The sequence below is a fragment of the Sciurus carolinensis genome, chromosome 7 (assembly GCF_902686445.1).
Source record: "Sciurus carolinensis chromosome 7, mSciCar1.2, whole genome shotgun sequence".
In the NCBI taxonomy this organism is placed as follows: Eukaryota; Metazoa; Chordata; class Mammalia; order Rodentia; family Sciuridae; genus Sciurus; species Sciurus carolinensis.
This window is the reverse complement of record NC_062219.1, coordinates 100780928-100802229: the sequence shown is the minus strand read 5'-3', so window position 1 is coordinate 100802229 and position 21302 is coordinate 100780928. Positions and strand designations below refer to the sequence as shown.

Sequence of the window (21302 nt, the reverse complement as noted above, 5' to 3'; positions counted from 1 at the left end):
CTGACCATGTTGTTTCTGCCTGTCCAGGATCCCTTCTCCTGCTGCTTCTACCCATTGAGAAGACTGACAGTCTCTTGACCCATCTAGAACTCATGTGACTTAATTCTGATGTGACCTAATTCTAACAGGGAAAGTCCCATTCCCAGCCTCATTTCTAAGAGAGATAGATGTATACCAAGAGTTTTCCAGTCATCTTTCCAGTAGGAGGAAAGGAGGACAGCAGCTTCCTGAGCATGGAGCTGAAAGAGAAGAAAGCAACTGAGACAAGAGATGAAAAAAATTAACAAACTACAATGACAACAAAACCTAAGGCACTGACGACATAGTTTCAAGCCACAGCTTAAAATGTGCCTGAAATTAATTCTAGTCCAGGTCCTTCTGATTAGGAGAGTTACCAACTCCATCTCTAGCCAAAACCATTTTGCGTTGACTTATATCAAAAAGAACAGGAATCTTGGTAGAGGTTATAATACAGGTTTAGCAATTCAATGCCTTAAGAAGGAAAAAATAATTTTAAATATATTATAATTCATTCATTCAATAATAATAAAGTCAATGGGTGTAATATATCCATTTTTGTGGACTTCTGTGATATAAAACCCTGTATGCATGCTTAATATCAATAGCAACCATGGATACAATCATTTTACAGAGGAGTGATTTACTTCTGATATTAAGTAGCCTACCTAAATCTATGAAGAAAAAGTGTTATATTTCCCTTCGCTGGACTCAGGAGTCTGTGCTTTTTCCACTATGCATTCTGAAAGCAAAACATAACTTCTCTACTAGTATAAAATAAACATGAACAGCACATAATGAAAAACACCTTACTGTGTAACTGTGCAAACAAATATGCTCCCCTCTTCCATTTCTATCTTTTCCTATTTCTTGCCAAAGTAGCATTTTATATTTCCTAATGCATTACAGAAATGTCTCAGGGTGACTTAAAAACAGAAGCTTCATGACACAGGGGAAAATCCTGGGTGGAAGGAGATAATGTGCTCTAGGCTTAGGTGAGGAAGAGCAGCATGAAAGAAGATGTGCGACAAATAATATCCCTCATTGGGGTAGAGGACTTGTCAAGTGTGAACACAGATGTGAATGATTATCTTCCCAGAAGAAGAGAGGACTTCTGCATCACCGTGAGAGATCATTTTTTACAGTGTAGCTGTATTTAGAGAGTGGGAGGAACCATAACTAAAGTAACACTTCTAAACACACTCCCATTTATGGAATATGGAGCAAAACTTTCCTCATTTAGGAAGATGAGGTAAAACAGTCTTATACTGGTGGAAAGTGAATTTCCTGTAATTTTTCAGGACTGTTTATGTCTTTTTTCCTTGAGCATATCCAAGTACATGAAATCATCCTGATGGAGTTTATTAACTGAGATGGAAACTGAGCATCTACAAATGTCTTGAAAAATCTTGGGTCATATTTGGGAGATTTTTACACAGTTTAGTATTCCAGTTGAATAAAAAACTGCTTTCTCACAAATGTGCAGAGTATGTATCATTTCCCTTATTATTGGTTTGTGGGCTTTCTTAGAAGCATAATATCCAGGATTAGCACACTCAAGAGAATAATCGAATTTGAATATAATTAGGAAAGTTCACAGCTCAGGAAAGATTGGTGAGGAAATGATGACAGAGGAAGCTGACTCGAATTGGTAATGATTTTAGGACACAAAACAGAAGCTGAAGCCTTATTTGGGACAGTTTCTATTAGGAGGTGGCTGGAATAAGTACATGTGCCTTTTGTCCAGGTGAACAGCCCCAAGTCGTCCGGCATGATAGTGTTCATTTTACTGGGTGAGTGAATGGTGCTTCTGGTTTATCTGAACTCATCGTAATACTCATTATTTGCAAAATGAATATCATCCCACATAACTTAAGCTTAACAGGTTTAAAATGTAGAGTACTAATTACATTGCACATTTATGTTTCAGCATAGTTTATCACTGACAAAAATGTACTTTCTTTTACCTATTTATTTCTAACTTGATAGAAAATGTATATTGTAAGAATTGCATTAATTATTCTGGTTGTTTCTGTTTAATTGTATAGTAATCCAATGGCTTTGAGTTATTTACTAGGATTTTATGAAATTCACATAAGTGCTAGAACCTTTTTTTAAAAAATGAAAACTTCCAGAATCTATTTACAAGTTATAAGATAAAATTTAAACTATTATCTATTTTATTTTTAATTAAATAAAAAGATATTAATTTAAAACATTCATTTCTCTAATTTTAAAATGTTAATATTTACTAAGATTCATGTAGTAGAATAAAACATCATCACATTAAATGCTTCATATTTGGATCAAATGTAATAACCTAAAGTGTGGACTTGCCTCTCTTGTAATACATCCTATGACTATAATGTAAAAGGATGATGAAAATGAATTCATCTGTGTTTGACATAGACTCAATAACAGTCTACTTCTTTGGTGTGTTATTGGAACTTTTCTATGTTCTCTGTTGTCGGGTATAACTTTTAAATTAAATTCGGGATAATGATAGTTGTGATTATAGTTGGATACTAGTAAACAAAGTCAGGGTATTTTCTATTTACTCTAGGCTAATAGATATTGATGAACAAAAGCATAATTGTGGACAAGAAAATAAAGAAGATAATTTCAAATTATGTTAAAAGGAGAGTCAAACTAAATTGAATCAAAGATAATTCAAGACGCATTTATATATATATTTATATATATATATTTTCAGTCTTTCTTTGAATGTGAGGTACTTTTCTTATCATTAATTTTAAATAGAAACTTTTTCACTGAGCAATTTCAGAGAATTTTTGAAGAATCTTGAGTTACATACAGAGTCACAAATCACAGGAAAGAATAAGAAAGATTTTAAAAAGATAATTATGTTTTGATTATTGTGGGCCAAATCATCAACATGATTTCCTTAATTAACTCAGTATTGCATTTCAGTGGAAGATATGGAAAATCACATAAAATAATCAATTAATTGTATTATTCAAAGAAAATTTGAAAATGTGAAAGGAGGTGAAGTAGATTTAGGAAAGATAATATGTAGAATTCATAAATGATCCCTATGCAGAAGTACTGTTGAGTTTTTGATGATATATCCAGGAGATCATCACCTGTAAGTTTCTTGATGTAGCTGTTTAAAAAACAGATAATCAATGACAAATAAAATACCAGTTTCTTGTAAGTTTCATTGTTGACATAAAACTCCCATCTCAGGGTCTTTGGAAAACTGGATTAATACAAGTAAATCTGCATCAGAATCAGAAGCACCCTTTTTCTTTAGACTAGCCAATTTAGAAGCAAAGGGGCTTGGCTAGATGAGGTTGTCCCTGAACACTTGGAAACAATAGAAAGCTGATATGTCGATTTCTGCTCTAGCCCTCAACAAGAAAAATGTGACCAAGCCACACCCAAGTGCCTAGCCTCCAAATGCAGTAACCCAGCAAGTAGTACACATGGTCAAATCAGTTGTCTTGGAGTCTTCTTAGGAAGCAAGGTTTGAAAAGAGGTAAGACAGCAGAAAAGATTTCCAGGCTTTACTTGAAGCCTACAGGTGATTCATAATTAACATCATCTTTTTAACTATTCAAATTCACAGGTAATTAAAACATAGCTTAGAGTTAATATAACTGTACCTATAAATCAATTGCATCTCCATAGTTTTCTATCAATTTATTAAGCAAGTGTTGGTTTGCATGTTTGTCAAATGAATTTGAATTGCTTTTATAACATATTAAATCAGCATGGTATCTCTTGCTTGCCTTTGGAAAACTTGCTGAAACCATTTCTCCTCCTCTAAGAATAACTTGTAAATATCTGGGAGGTGTTTCTTTCATTAGATATTAGTTATTTTTATATTATTGACCTATAAACAACATTTGGTTCAAGACAACATGCATTTATTATTTATTTATTGAATATCTTGGGAATAAAATTATGAATGAACCCCAATGCCTCCCCAAAAAAACCCTAGAACTCCATGATGAAATCAAGCACATGAATACACACTACAGAGAAGTGAAGTCTACAACTGGGAGATTCTCAAGGATCTAGAATAACAGGTAAAAATGTCAATTTAATTTGGGTATAGAGAAAGGACAGCATAGCATTCAGAGAAAGATTCCTTAAAACAGGAAAAGATTATGGTCAGTCTGAAAGGACAGAGAGTTATTCCAGAAGAAAACAAATTGAGTATTTATAGGGACCCAACAGCAAATCTTCAGAGATATGAAACAGCATGGAACTCTTTGGAAATTATAAATTCTTAAGGATTTCCAGATTGCACATGGTGAGGAATATGAGAACATATCAAGAGCAGACACCCAAAGGGTATAAATAGAAAATTTATAATACTAGAATAGTGCATTGGGTAGATTAGGAGGTATAAACAACATATCTGAATAAGATAACACTGGAGGCAGATAGATCAATGAATGAGTTAATCAAATGCTCCAAGTGAGAGTCAATAACTTTTGCAAGAAGAGATGTGGGAGAGTGAAACTGAGGATGGGCAAGGAATTTATCATGTATCTAAGATTTTTGGTTTGGGTGCCTCTGTTAATGGTGGCATTGCTGACGTAGAGTGGTCCTCCAGGAAATGGTGATGAAGAGGACAATGTTAGATAAATTATAGTCTGAAAAATTCAGATAGAGAAAACTGTTTTCTCTCTGTGGCTAGAGTATTGGAAAATATCAGTTTGAATCACATAATTGAGAATCATTAGCCTAGAGATTTTAGTTCAAACTGAGAGAGCATGGAATTGTCCAAGGAGAATACTTAAGATGAGAATGGGAAAGGTCCAAGGAAAGAACCTAAGTTAAAATACATTTCAACAGAAGATTAAGATGATCCTAGGAGGAATTTACTATGACCAGAATATATCAATTGAATAAATATCAAGACAACCAGAAGAGAGGGTTGACCAAGGAAGACAGTTTCAAAACAAATAAGTCAACAAAATGACCAATGGTAAAAAGAGGTCAGACAAAGTCTTAAAGCTATTAAATTTTATATTAATAAGGTGATTAGAAACATTTTAAAGAGCAGTTTGGATCAAATAAGAATACTAAAAATAAATGTTGAAAAATGAATAGGCAGTGAGAAGAAAAGGGCAAATACAGGTCTTTCATTTAAGAAGAAATACAAGATCTACAGCTAGAGGAGAGATTGAGGTGAATTTCAGTCTTATAATAATTTTACTATGCTTTGTTTTACATAATTCTGCTCCTTTAATTACTTAGATTTGGGGAAAATAGGGAGCAGATTGCAACATTGCAAACTTTTGCTGTGTTCTTGTTATTCAAGCTATGGGGCTAAGCTCAGATAATGGATCTGCCTCCCAAACCAACGTCTGTGCCTATTTAAGAGAGCAATGCCTAAGGGATGCACATGGATGCAAGCATGCCTGGAGAATAATGGAAGGTGCCTGCCATATTTCAGGTAAAACAAGTTGCTATAAATAGACACAGGTGGTTTCTTTTTTCTAAGAAAAAATGAGATTTGATATTTTCTTCTAAGATTCCAGAAACTAAGTTTTAATTTTGCTGAAGTATCTTACTTGATTTTGACACTTAATTATTCTACCTTCAATCATTTATTGGCGAATTTCATTGCAAAAGGATATGCTTAATTACTAAAGGGACCTGACCAACACTGAAGGCAGATTAATGCAAAACTTAAGATTAGTTTTACTTGTTTCATCAAGAAAAATGTTCCAGTGATAGGTGTACTTCCTAGAACCATGAGTAAAATTTTTCAGATAAAATATCATTCTGCTAATATGTCAATTTGTCAAGGACTAAAGAATAATGTTTGTGATAATCTTTGTTATTTATTTGTATATTTATAATATTCGTTTTTATTCTTGCAAAATATACACTATTTTTCATTCCATTTCTGTCAAGAGTAAATTAAAGCATATTTTTTATTTTTAAATTATATCAAATTCCAAATATTTGAAGGGAGTTTCAAGAGATGAAGAATGCAAAGATTGAGGAGGAAAGTCTGGATAATCAAGTAACTGCATATCTAATAATTTTATCAAATCATTACCCAAACTGGGTCCCTTTTCTTTCTCAGAGTCACAAGACTGTGTACCAGATGAGCAGCAAAAGAAAATTGTATTCTTGACCAAGAGTAACAGAAGTAGAAAACACACTCAGAAACCAATTTCTTGACCTGTTGGTGGTTGGAGAAAAGAAATGAGGGGGAGAGAGAGGCTAATAAAGGGGAGAATATTTATGTTTTTACATGGAGTAGATGTAGATGTCTCAGAACTCAGGCATCATATCTTTTCTCCCCTTTTATGGTGGGGTCTTCTTATCATGGTGATTTGCAGGCTTGTTGCTTGGTATGAAAATGAGATTATAATAAAATTAAGGACTGTGGATCACTCTGGGAACCCTGGCAGTCATCTTGAATCTAAATAGTTTTTGCTAGCACACTGAAGAGAAGCCTGTGGCCTTAAAACATACTACCCTCAAAGATAGACTCCATGAGGGTGGAGATTCATCTAGGGCATGTAGGCAGTACACTGGATAACAAAAGCATTATAATAAGACTCGATTCACTGACAATACACATAAAAAATTGATTACATAGTCTGACATGGCCCTAATAGTGACATGACAAAATTAGTTTTAAAATGCAATATTCTAACATAATGACAAATATAACCATCTTATATTATAGATATTGTAATACTCTTAAATGCTGATGAATGTTGTGCAATATTCTGTAAGAGAAATACCAAAGGAAAATTCAAAATGTATTTCCCATGTTTTGCTCCATTTCTCCATCCATTTTACAAAGATTAGATCACATACTGCTCATGACCCTTGACTGTCCTCAAATGCTTTCTTCACCTCAGATTGCATTGGGTTAAAAGGTAGCAACTTACAGTTCTAACGATGCCCACGTGTACAATCTCCACCAGTAAGTCTTGCCCAGCAACATGACCTCAGTGAATTACACAGGATGTACAGGAAGACAGATAGTTTCTGCTCTTCTCTGCCCTTGAGAAAGTACATAGACTATTCACACTGGAAGGAAAATTATAGCTATCTAGTCCAACATTCATATTTCTATTCAGGAAAAATAATTTGCTTAAAATAATAAAATAATTTTATGACGAGGACAGAGGACAACAAAATTTTTTATTTGTATTGATGATGAAACTCCTTGTTATATAAAGCAATTTAAAATGTGCTGCTAAAATATCACACTTTGTGTGTCATGAATTATAATTTATGTGCTTTAGTATACAATAGCAAGACATTTGCAGTAAATTAAAAAAATATTTTCATAATTATTTCATGCATGAAGATGAAATAGAAATATTCTCAAATTAATAGGCAAAATAAACTTAAGTAGTTTTATTCAGAATAATGAATAAGGAAAACTGGGGTAGAGGAATATGGCTTTTTAAATTAAAACAGAAAATGAAATATTTTATTATAAAAGATTTATTCAGTAATATTTATGGAGCACTTATCAGTGCCAGATTCACCTCATTTCTCAATAAATTTACAGCCACCTACACATCTCAGAATGATACGTAAAATAAAATAGCAGATTAAGATAAAATGCTAATAAAGTATTTAAACTGACAGAATAGAAAGCATTCTGGTCATTTCATATAAGCGCAGCTTTCAATATTTCTGAAGTACAACTAACTATTGGCATTTTATGTGGGGATAAACTACTTAAAATGCAGAAAGATTCAATCTATTTTTTGAAGTACACTCTGGGAAAAATAGAGCAAAAATAGATAACTTTTGTAAAAAAGTCATTTATTTGATCATCCTGCAACAACCTTACATAATCATTTCATACTAAAGAAATACCCAGATTGGCATAATATAAGTGCTTTGTGAGGCTGAGGATGCGACTCAGTAGTTAAGCACCTTGGATTCAATCCTTGGTACAAAAATGAATAAATAAAAAATAAAGTACTTTGGAGAGGAGGATTCAAAAGTTATGCTCACATTAATATCTGGAGTGTTATATGTTTGATTGTGAAATTCAGGTGATCCCTGCAAGATAAGTAATTCATCACACTGTAACCTGAGAATACAGTCCTTTATGGACAACAATTTCCAGTTCAAAGAGTGTCTCTGCACAGATGACCTTTATTGCACTGTGAACAAATTTTTTGGAAAAAAATGCATCAATAAATCCGGTAATGCTTGTTCATCCAAGTCTTTCTTGCAAAGTTAAACCCTGCTCAGTCATAATGCATTACTCTTTTTTGGTATTGCAGGTTTTTTTTTTTTTATTGTAAACAAATGGGATACATGTTGTTTCTCTGTTTGTACATGGCGTAAAGGCATACCATTTGTGTAATCATAAATTTACATAGGGTAATGTTGTTTGATTCATTCTGTTATTTTTTCCCTTCCCCCCAACCCTCCCACCCCTCTTTTCCCTCTATACAGTCCTTCCTTCCTCCATTCTTGCCCCCCCAACCCTAACTCTAACCCTAACACTAACCCCTCCCACACCCCATTATGTGTCATCATCCACTTATTGGCGATATCATTCGTCCTTTGTTTTTTTGAGATTGGCTTATCTCTCTTAGCATGATATTCTCCAATTTCATCCATTTGCCTGAAAATGCCATAATTTTATCATTCTTTATGGCTGAGTAATATTCCATTATATATATATATATATATATATATATATATATATATATATATATATACCACAGTTTCTTTATCCATTCATCAATTGAATTCATCAATTGTTGGTTCCACAATCTGGCTATTGTGAACTGATTGCTAATATTTTGTTAACATATCTATGTTCATGCAGTATATTGGCATATTATCTTGTCTTATAAGGTCTTTGGTTTTGTTATCTGAATAATACTGGCCTCTTCAAATAAACTATGAAGTATTTCAATCTCTTTCATATTCAGGAACAGTATACAAAAAACTAGCATTATTTCTTATTCAATGATTGAGTTAATCAACCAGTGAAAAGTACCTAGGCTGTTCTTCACTGGATGTTCCAAAACGTAAATTCAATGTGCTTAATTGTTATGAGACTATTTCAGTTATATATTTCTTCATGAGTGAACTTTGGTAGTTGGTGTCTTCCTTAAGATGGATTTTATATTTAGAGTTTCTAATTAACTCTTTCCTTTTGATGCCATCTCTTAGTTACTTCTCTAATATTCTGTTCTTTTTAATGTCTGTAGGAGTGGTAGTGATGTGCTCTCATTCATTCAGGTATTTATAATTTGTGTCCTCTCTCTTTCTCTTTTCTAATTTTGCCCCTTGCTGCTTATTTTGTGTGTGTGTGTTTGCAATGATTTTAAATTACTCTTCATTTTCTGTTTTCTTCAGATAAAAGTTTTGGTCATTGATTTGAAGTTTTATTATTTTTCCCACATGAGAATTTAATACTATAAATTTCCATCCAAGCACTGTCTTAGTCACACACACAAATTGTTGCATGCTATATAGTTTACTTTTTATTTAATTCAGAATATTTTCTTTTCTTTGGGAACTCCCATTTGACTTATAGTTTATTTAGAAACTTGTTGCTTAATTTTCAAATATCTGGGATTTCCCAGATTGGATGTTTTTCTTATTGATTTTAATTTAATTTCAGTCTTATCAGAAAGCATATTTAATATAATTTCAATTCTTAATTAAAATGATGATTACCTAATATAATTTGTACAATGCACTATATCCTATTTAGTATGCATGCACATATTCACATATAAGAAAACATTTGAAGGCATAGAGGAAGAAATAATGGTGATCCAGAGGCTTCACAGAATTGGCAGACATAGCTGGGTGCAGTGGTACATGCCTGTAATCCCAGTGGCTCAGGAGACTGAGGCAGGAAGATCACAAGTTCAAAGCCAACCTCAGCAATTTAGTAAGACCCTGAAGCAACTTAGAAAGACCCTGTCTCTCAATAAAATATAAAAAATTATATTTTATATTTGACTTTTCTCAGTGGTTAAGCACCACTTCTTAATTTTTATTTTATAAAAATAGGAAAATAAGATTTGGCAGACTTAGCCTTTTAGGGTAAACTGTGTTCTTTAGGGAGGCAAACAAATTTTTTTTTTTTTAATATAGGGAATAGAATGAAGCAGAGCACATTTGTAGAGCTACAAATCTTTTGTTAGGCTGGATTGTAGAATGGAGAAGGATTAGGAGATAATGCTGGAAAGAAACCAGATGTTAGTAAAAAATGAGGAAAACTGAAGTTATGTCTTTCTAATGAGATTAGACCTTAAACTGTTGATATGAGGATCTGTTATGTATTTTAAACAGAGGAATGCAGAATCAGTTTTTCAAATGATATCACTGGTCATAAGGTAGAAGATGGAATGAAAGGGAAAGAAAGATGCAGGCAGGGTTATAAATTAAAAAGCATCAAAATAAGTTGGTGGCAAGACATCTATTTTAGTCACCTTTTTCACTACTGTGACTAAAAGATCCTACCAGAAAAACTGTAGAGGAGGAAAAGTTTATTCAGGAGTTTATGGTTTCAGAGGTGTCATTCCATAGGAGGATGTCTCCATTCCTCAGGGCTCAAGGTGAGGCTGAACATCATGGTGGAAGACTGGAATGTAGGGAAGAGGTTCATATAATGATCAGAAAGCAGGGAGAGACTAAGCTTAGCTCACCAAATATATACCCTAAATGCTTGCCCCCAATGACTCATCTCTTCCAGCCACATCCTACTGGCCTTCAGTTACCACTCAGTTAACCCTATCAGGGGATTAATTCACTGATTTGGTTAAGGATCTTATAACCCAATCATTTAACCTTTAAACCTTCTTTCATTGTCTCACACGTGAGCTTTTGGGGGCCACCTCACATCCAAACCGTAACAGTCACATGTCTAAACTGACATACTAGTGCTGAGAATATAAGAAGAGGGCATATTTTAAGTATGTTTATGAGTTATAATTAGTAGGAACTGGTGACCAGTTAGAGAGTGGAAGAAGAAAATGTACTGAGCATGATATTCAAAGCAGTTGCTCTACACTGAATCAAAAATAAAGAAGAAAATATGGATTGGGGACAAAAGTGTCATTGTATTTTGGAAACATTTTTTCTGAAAGATTCTTTGGAACATTCAAATTAGGAATGTTTGTAATTTTTTTTATGAAGTTTCCCATGCTAAAAATAAAATCAAAAGTAAAGAAGTATTAGAACATGCCTTATTCAATTGGTATTTGGAAGCAGAGATCTTGAGTTGAGAAGAGAAATATAGAGATGGAAATTTTGAAGTCAAAGGTTTATGAGCAGATAAAAACAAAAAGGAAAATAAGATTCATTAGGAAAGGATATAAAATGAGAAGAAAAGTATTTTCAGAAACAATGTCATAATCTAGTTAAAGAGACCAAAGGGAACTTTTTAAGGATAGGAAAAGAAATTGACTGTAAAATTTTTAAAACTAGTAAAAGAGGGGACACAGAAAATACTCAACAATTAAAATGAGGAGAAATTAAATAGTTTAGGGCCAGAAAATGACATTGGTTTGCTAAATAAGGTCCTCTGCTAGTTTTAGATTGAAGTCGTCTGAAATGTATTAAACCATTATTTTGTTTCAAGATATTGAGACATTTTCTATCTCAATTGTCATTTTCATCACACCAAGTTGGGATAAAATATTGTTATCAGTTAAATGTATATCTACAAATTTGGAGCATTTAAAATGAAGTCAACAGACATGCTAAAGTGACTTTTTCTCACATGAAAATTTATTAAACACTGCAATGTGGCAGTATTGATAAACCAGTCCTACAAAAACCTTAGAATCTACGAGCAAGAGAAGAAGACCTACATGATTTCACAAATGCACTTTGTGATAAACTTGATTTGGTTTTAGGTTTAGAAAGAGTATTCAACTGATTGCTTATTCTCAGCTTAGAATAGAAGAGGAATAAACATTGAAATCTTACCTTTCCTTCTATCTCAACGGCAGCATTCTCCACTAAGTCTGACCTCTCTTTCTTTCCTTTGCTTTCCCAAAATGTTCCCCAGTATCTACATTTCTGTTCTTCAGGAAATCACTTTTGGCATTTCTGTTTTTTTTTTAATATGCTAAAATTCCCAATAAAATTTTTGAAACATAGCAGATGACCAATAAAAATGTTATAAATATTAAAATTCATTAAACATTTTGAACATCTAAATCATGTATCTAAGATATTGGTAACTCAATATACATATGTAGATGTAATATAAACTCTGAGGAATATAATGGTGAATGAGACAGTCCCTGTTCTTGAGTGACTGACAATATTGAGCAAAACTGACTTTAACCAGAATATGTATACATTTTATATACAAATATTCAGTTATTCAGTTACAAATATTGTTATATTTTACATATATATTATCAAATATGTTGACATTTAGGTAACCTTAAGCTTCATTTCAAAATATGCAATTACCAATATAACAATGAATTATATCAGTACAGCATTAAATTACCTACATCTTGTACATGCATGCCTGGACATGCTAGCTATTTGGGATTCAAGAGATGGTCTCTGTCTTATTAAGGACTCTGATTTATAAAATATAATGATTTGTCATGAACTCTTATTAGGTAAATGTGGAAAATGCTATGGTAGTGTGTGTTTCAAAACCTATGCACTACGGAGACTGCACAGTGTTTAGAAGGGTGCAGTAGCAGTTTGTACTCACACACTTTCATACCATGAAGGTGGTTATACAGAAGTATGAGGCATGTGAAAAAACTAATGTGTAGGAACACTCATTTAAGGAAAAAAAAAAACACTTTTTTTAACTGAAAAGAACAATTAGAGCAAACACTCCAAAAGGAAAACAATGAATGACTGAAGGAAGAATGCTAAGGTCTCAGGAGAATTGAAGTGGAGGTCTTTTTATTTATTTTTTTAATTTTTCCCAGTTCTGGGTTTGAAAACTGTGTTGCTCTACTATTGACATTGAGCTATATCCTTACCCTTTTTCCCCACCTCATTTTTAAATTTTATGACAAAGTATTGCTAAGCTTCTGGGACCGGCCTTGAATTTGCTGTCCTTCTGCCTCAGCCTCCTGGGTCATTAGGATTACAGGCCTCTGCCACCACATGTGAGGTGGAGGTCTTCTTGTGCCTCAGAGGACAGCAAGACATTTTATAAGTAGGTAGTAAACATCTGAAAGCCTGCAAAACTTACTAAGAATCTTCTGTTGAAGTTTCTGTCCCTATCCTCTTTTTATAAAATTTATATAATTCTGGGCTTAATGGTTCTTTCTAATAGAACATGTGTTCTTAATGAAGGCAGTAGAACCATCAAGGGGCACAAATTGCCATTTGAGTGTGTGTGGGCAAAAATGTCTTACCTTACGATGTATAAGGTGTACATATAGAAGTCTTTAAATAGACCAACAGTATATTTATAGAATTCATTTCAGGGGAATTAGGAAAACTGTCTAAAAAGACTTTGAAGGGTAGAGACAAACTTTAGTAAAGGCACATTTTTAGGAGGAAGTGGAAATTCATAAAAATTTACATAAGAAATAATGGATTACCTTATACATATTTTAAGTTAAATGATTTTACTAACCATGAAAATGGAATAAAAAGACAGAAAGTAAATGAAGAGGACAAAATATCACTAAAAAATTGAGCATTAACATTATGTTGTTTCTGTAAACTCTAAATTATTGTGTTATGTTTCTCAACTTTCAAAAATTCAATATCATTTGTAACTGCTCCTTTGAAATAATTTCCCACTGATTTTGAAAGATAAGAATGTTTATAAAAGATATGTCTGTATGCTTTATTAAAAGCATATTGACCACCATTTGACCCAGCTATCCCACTCCTTGGCCTATACCCAAAGGACTTAAAATCAGCATACTATAGAGATATAGCCACATCAATGTTCATTGCTGCTCAATTCACAATAGCCAGGAACCAACCTACATGTCCTTCAATTGATGAATGGATAAAGAAACTGTGGCATATTATATACAATGGAATATTACTCAACTATAAAGAATGATAAAATTATGGCATTTGCAGGCAAATGGGTGAAATTGGAGAATATCATGCTAAGTGAGATAAGCCAATCTCAAAAAACCAAAGGACGAATGATCTTGCTGATAAGCGGATGATGACACATAATGGGGGGTAGGAGGGGTTAGTGTTAGGGTTAGGGTTACGTTTAGGGTGGAAGAATGGAAGAAGGAAGGACTGTATAGAGGGAAAAGAGGGGTGGAAGGGATGGGGGGAAGGGAAAAAATAACAGAATGAATCAACCAACATTACCCTATGTAAATTTATGATTACACAAATGGTATGCCTTTACTCCATGTACAAATAGAGAAACAACATGTATCCCATTTGTTTACAATAAAAAAAAACATATTGAAGAGTCATAAATAAATGAATTTATTTCATTTGTAGTTGTTCTTTATTCATAGGAGAATCAACACTGTCCTCAGGTTTGACTTCCACGTCAAATACTACTCAATGGTTCCATAAGAAAGATACCTCGTTAAAGGCTGAAAAGAAGACTTACTGTGCACATGTCTGCCAGGAATCCGAACAGTGCACTAAGTTTTATGAGCATTTTAAGAAAACCTGTGGCAGAGAGACAGAACAATGCAAGAGCCTGGGTGGGAGACAACTGTGTGCAGCACTAAGAGAAAGGCTGGAAGAAATGATTTCATGGAAGTGTCAATGCAGTGACCCTTCAGAAGTAGACTGTACTAAAATTTGGAAAAGTTTACTTGAAGACATTTGTACACAGCATACTCAAATGAATCAAGTCCCCACCTTAAGTGAAGACTCTGAGGATGGGTTCAATGAAGACGCTGTTTTAGGTTGGTATGCAAAAAATCAAAATTAGGAACAATAAGTAGATCACAAAAAATGAAGAATATTAAGGAAAAATATTTGACTTCTCATTCCAATTCTATCATTTCTGTGCTTTTTCTACAAAACTTAAATTTGAAAGCTCAATACCACAAACTGTGTCCAAAGGGGATTACAAAGAAAGAGAAAAACATGGCTTGAGGTTTTGGCATAATGTTAATTTCATTCATTCATTCATTGAACAAATAGGAGACATTTACAATGTGCTAGGTTCTATGTAATAAGATTTAAAAACAAATCAGTCCTTCACTGAAGGAGCTTACTATCTTCTAGGGGATTTAAAATATTAAATAAACAGATAAAATATGGTAAGTGATGATCATTTATTTATTGTGATTGCTCCAGGCCATGTTCTAACTCCTAAGATAAAAAGAGTAAATGAAACAAAAATCACTGCTCTTCAGTAGCTTGCATTCTAAATCTAGGAGTGTCTGCGTCGGTTTCCCTGGAAACAGACACAGAGACAGAGGTTTACCTGCAGGAAATAAATGTTTTGAGGTGCACACACAGGAACAAAAGCTAAAAAGAAGACACAGGGTTAGATGGAAGGAGGGGTTGAAATGAAATGCTGTTGCTCTGGAGAACTAACTTAACTGCTTCCACAGAAAGCTTTGGACCAGGGATGGCCTTTCAGAGTTATAGATTAAGGGAGCTGGTCCTTTGTGCCTCTCACCTGGATCAGTACTGGATATGAACTGTCCCCTGGAAAAGCCTGTGACCTGTTGTGACTACTTCCCTTAGAGAAGGCAATGACTGGAGAAGGATGGAGTGACTGATCACTCAATGGCACACCCAGGAGCTGGGGAAAGCAGTACCTAGATCACCCAGGAGACCTGACTGGTGCACCACAGCATCTGATGTGGGGACTCAAGAAAATTAGCAGGATAAATGTTTCGAGGTATATATTTTAAGCAGCACTGAGTGCTAAGAAGAATGATAAAACATGTAGGGAGAAAAGGGATCTGTGTGGGTGGTCTGAAATTTTAATGGAGTGGTAAGAGAGGTGCTCTGAGGAAATTAATGTTTAAGTAAAGATTTCAAAAGACAAGGAAATGAACCATGTAGGTATCTGGGGGAAAGAATAGTTAAGGCAGAAAAAACAGTGAGTTAAAAAGTCCTGAGTAGTGAATATGTCTGGAGGTGGGAGGAATAGCAAAGGAGACAGTGTGGTTAGAGTTGAGAGAGCAAGGGAGAGAGGTGCAGGAAATCAGAAGCATAACAGGTGCAAGATCATATATATATATTTGTAGGTTTTTCAAAACCTTGGCTCTTGCTCTAAGTCATATAGTAAATCACTGAAGGTTTTTTGCTCAGGAGAGAGGCATGACCTGAATTTTAATCTTTAATAGGATCATTTTCTTGTTTGACAACTAAGAAAAACAAAGGCCCAAGTAGGAAAGTCAGTTAGAAGGCTTTTATAATAAGGCAGTAAAACATGATGGATGATGAACCAGTATGGGAAAATGTGTGATTCTGGACATGATATTTTGATATTAGTTGATCTGATGGAACTGCAAATAAAAGAATCAAAGTTGACCCCAAAGTTTTTGTCTTGAGTACTTATAAGAATCTGTTGCCATTATTTTCATTAACTAATATGTGAACAGCTCCCAGAAGAATCTTTAGTTGGGGACAAAGGAGACTTTGGGAGTCAGAGTTGGGCTTTTAAGGCTGAAATGTTTATGAGATATCCAAGCAAAGGTATCAAGTAGGAAATCCTACTTAATGAAATTTATGTACAACATATAGAAGTGAGATCTGTACAGTAAGCACATACTGAAAGGAAGTAGTCATTTACTTCTAGATGGTATATAAGACTATGGGACTAGATGACTTTAACAAAGACATACATGGTATCTTGGAACAGATTGGCGGCAGGTTGAGATGCTATCAAATTTTGGACATATTTTGATATTAGTTGGTCAAGAAGAGATAAAAGGGGGAGGAGCATGACCTCTGGGATGCTTCAGCATTTACTGCTGTGGGAGAAGAGGAAGCAGTAGTGAAAACCTGAAAGGGTCTGCTAGAGAGAGAGGGTAAAACAGGAAAGAATGGTAGCAGAAAGTCAAGTAGAGAAAGGTTTTAAAGGAGAAGCGAAAGTTCAAGAGGATTCGATGATGTGATTGAGATATTAAAGACCAAGAATCTAGTACTGCTTTTGACAACGTGGAGGTTATAAATGACCTTGATGAAAACATCTGTGGAGTGGAAAGCAAGGACAGAATTGAAGGAGGAGTTTATAGAGTATGTAAGGAAATAAGAGGAAGGAAATTGAAGCCAGAAAAATAAGAATGCTCTTTGAAAGAAGGTTGTTGTAAAGAGATTTTTTTTTCCAAGATGGAAAATATAAGATATGTATGCTGATGGAAATGGTTCAGATATGGTGGTAAAACTGATTAGTCATGCATTAAATGGTGATGAATACCCATTTGATATATTTGAATTATGCTCCCTGAGTGCTATTAAGTGGAAATATAAGACAGTGAGATACAGTTCCTACTCTCATGGAATTCATGAGTCACTTTCCAGCTCTACCCTCTTGCTCAGAAAGGTTCCCAATGAAAGGCTCTACTGTCTGAATTAAATGTGAATCAAGGTCATCTTATGAGACTGACAAAGGAAATGGTAAGATGTGAAGTTTGAGGTGAATGCAGAATGTTTGATGACATATGAAATAGTATATATTAGAAGAACTTTATGGAACTTTTTAAAAAAATTGTAGAGATACCTGTTTGCATGATCATGTGATTTTTTCATGAGAATGCTAAACAGTGTAAATGTATACAGTCATAATTATGCTAAGGAAGTACTAAGGAAAATAAAGAGGGAATAACAGTGACAAGGAACTCTTCGTCCATTAGTGAGTATATTTAGGATGGAAAGCGTCAATGAATTCAGTAAATGGTTAAAAGATTGGAAAGAAATATGAAGATGAAAGTCCTGGAGGTACATATACTATGAAATGAGATGAAGTTTTTGGAAGAGAGTAGAATAAATAATATTTGTAATCAAAAGAGAAATTCAAGTAAATGTCAAGTTTAGAGTTGGATTATGGGTGTGGCATAGTTGGAAGGCAGGTGAAGATTGTAGGAGCTATGGTTAGGGAATTGTGAAGTAAGGTGGTAGACTAGAGCTAGCACTGTGACAGAGTTTAGGTGGAGCAGAAGATTGAGATCAGTGATGAATATCAGGGCAAGAGTTTGAAATTAGTATTTGATAAGAGGATAGAGGCAGGGACCATCAGCATTAAATTAAGAGAAGGAGAAAGGCTTTACATGGGTAAACAATATTTTGGAAGCTGTAAAACTGACAAGGCAGATATAAACACCCTACAATAAAACGATGGTGTGTTCCATTTGGGACACAGGCAACAGCAAGTAGCAAGAGAGGGAAAATAAGACTAGAGAAAAGACAGGTTTCCAAGATGCCAATTATACTTCTACCTACCTCTTTCTTCCATGACTGATTCTTTCAGTCTCTCTTTCTCTCTGTCTTTCTCCCTCCACACACATTTCCCTCTCTTTTGGTACTGGGGATTGAACTCAGGGGCGAGGGGCACTCTACACTGAGCTACACCTCAGTCCTTTTATTTATTTATTTACTTTTGGGGAGAGGATATCTCTAAATTACCAAGACTGGGCTCAAACTGGCCATCCTCCTCCTTCAGTCTCTGCAGTAACTGTGATTTCAAGCATGCACCATAGCACCTCAATCCTGTCCAGTCTCCTTTTAAGATCTCATTTATATTAAAAGGAGTCTTCTGATTGAATTTAATTAATTATTTTATAGAAAATTATCTATTAGTTTATGATTAACATATTTTATCACATTATAAAATTTAAATTAAAATATTTGTATGAGTTTAGCTTCTGATACTATCATGTTAAAGTGAAAAAGACATATAGGAGTAATTTTGATGAGACCTGAGGAAAATGTGTGTATTTTTTGATAAATTTGTATATGATTTAAAATTCAGATGGTTGGTGTCCACTTCTATTTATTCTCAGAATTTATTGCCTTTAGCTTCTTCTCTGTAATTATGCTACTATTTAAAATTCATCGGGAAAAAGTGTATATACTTGTGTATATATATGTGTGTGTGTGTGTGTGTGTGTGTGTGTGTGTGTGTAAACACATACACATATACATATATTCATACACACATGTGAATATATATCATATGAAAGAAGAGTGCAAAAGTCCAGGAAGTATTCTTCCTTTAACTGCTCATTTTATTTTTATTCTGGATAATTTGCTCTTTTTGTCCTAAGTTTAAAAAAAAAAGTTGTTTTTATTAAATGAATGTTCCTCACACATTAGTTTTTCCAAATGCCTCATACTTACGCAAGGACCAAGACAGTATAACAAACTTCATGCTATGAAAGTGTGTAAGTACAAACTGCTGTTCCTGCTGTTCCCTTTTAAGCACTGTTCAGTTGCTATAGTGCATGTGTTTTGAAACATGAGTTACTATATCATTTTGCACATTTACCTAGTAAGAGCTCTGCATTTAATGTGCAAAGAATCTATTGAAATACATTGTTCATCGCATGTGAAAGCAGTATACCATCAAAAATTAAATTTATTTTCCCATACTAAATGCAGCTTTTTTCATTTTGGGTACTAACCACTCATACAGCAGTTGAATCATCTGAATAGGCCGACACAAGAAAGCTAATCTAGACGGTTTAAGAAACAAATTTTATTTTCTCATAGTTCTGAAGGTTAGTCATCCCAGATTAAGGTCAAGTAGTATCTGCTCTTGAGAAGGACTCCTTTCATCCTGGCTTATAAGTAGTCAGTTGCCTTCCTTCCATATCCTTCCATGACCCTTCCTTGGTGTGTTCTTGGGGAGGGGAGAGAGAGAGAGAGAAAAAAAGTTCTACTGTCTCTTCTTGTAAAGACACTATCCAGATCAGATAAGGGCTTGCCCACTTATGACTTCATTTAACCTTATGACCTCTTGGAGACATCATTTCCAAACACAGCTACACTGAGGGTTAGGGATCCAACATAAATTTGGGGGCAGGACACAGTCATTCAGTCCATATGAAGAAGGGGTTACTTACCCATCCAGGGTAGCTTCTTCAATATGTTTTGATGTGTGGCACAACCTTACCAATCAGTCACCATGCAGAGGTGTTAGCCAGTAACAGAATGTCTATCCCTGGCTTTTGTATTTCATAGAAAAATCATATGAATTACTGAGATCTGTTTATTGGAATTTCATGTAAGATGGACTACTGGCATAGACATAGGAACTTCAGGTCTTCTATGGAGAGACAGGAGACTGGGCTCAAGAAGAAATAGTGATTCTTAAGCAGACACATGATTGATAGAAAAAAATGAAAAACTCCATATCAAACACTGATGGGAAAGCAGAGTCTGGAAAAGTTGTGATGCATTTTGGATAGGAAGAATTTTCCTTACTGTACCATCATGTAGGTTCAGTGGGCTGGCAGGTAATGAAAATGAACAGATAGTTAGGTGGGGACAGACTCAGTAATGAAAGGGTGTTTGTGCTGCAACAAGAGCTAAGACCTTAATAGCCAATGGCATTTTTGTTTTAAAAAATGACATTCCAGTCATATTACTTCCTTCCCATTTTGTGGAACGCCATCCATGTTTAGCAGAATCAAACCTGGCTGAGCCATGGGATAGTGGCAGTCATGAGAGACTGTTTCAGATAGCCTGGGGTAGGTGACCCTGTACAAAGGTGGTTCACCCCTAAGGAAATGCTAGTTCTCTAAGCACATGGCTTCCCTAACTCCACCCCATCCTGTTCCTCACAGAAGAAGCCTCTCCCGGTCCCCCTTTGCCTATGCGACTACAAATAAAGGGAAGGTGAACTGCTCCATCTTCTTGGAAGTCAGATCTGGCATGTCTCAATCCATCACACCCCCTCCCATTTGAAAAGATTATTGGCTTCTGTGTTTATTTAGTTAGATAATTTTCTTAGTGATTAATCAATAGGCTGCACCATCCTCTGAGAAACCCTTTCCCCCATCCACGCTGAATGTGACAGGAAAACCCCTCACACCATTTTATGCACGTACCTACTAGAGCTCCTTGTATTTTATTTTGGTTTTGGTTTCTATTTCCTACCAGACCTTAGGGATGCTCAATGACAGGGACTGCAGATTTGGATCCTCAGGACGTGACTCAGTACATAGGAGGGACTCAATGGGTTTTTTGGGAATGGTTTTAGAAATAGATGGCAACTGAGTTCACTTCTATCAAAAAGATTTTCTAGTTCTATAATTACATTTCCTAAAAACTCTTGGAGGATAAAATAATCAGAAGTGGAAAAAATTTTTAAATTTTATGTCTATCCAGTTAAGACCTTACTTGGATGGGATGCTTTTATTGTTGTTCAGACAATATTCCTTCTGTTCTTTTTC

At 34.5% G+C, this 21302-nt stretch overlaps 1 protein-coding gene across 1 annotated transcript in view; it reads left to right on the top strand.

The window, feature by feature from the left end:
• Positions 1 to 1789: 1789 nt before the first annotated feature.
• Positions 1790 to 21302, top strand: part of Gfral (GDNF family receptor alpha like) — a 61177-nt gene continuing 41664 nt past the window's right edge. Inside the window, exons 1-3 of the mRNA XM_047559198.1 lie at positions 1790 to 1811; positions 5315 to 5449; positions 8037 to 8189. Of these exons, the coding sequence (XP_047415154.1) occupies positions 1790 to 1811; positions 5315 to 5449; positions 8037 to 8189 (310 nt within the window). The remainder of the gene's footprint in view (positions 1812 to 5314; positions 5450 to 8036; positions 8190 to 21302) is intronic.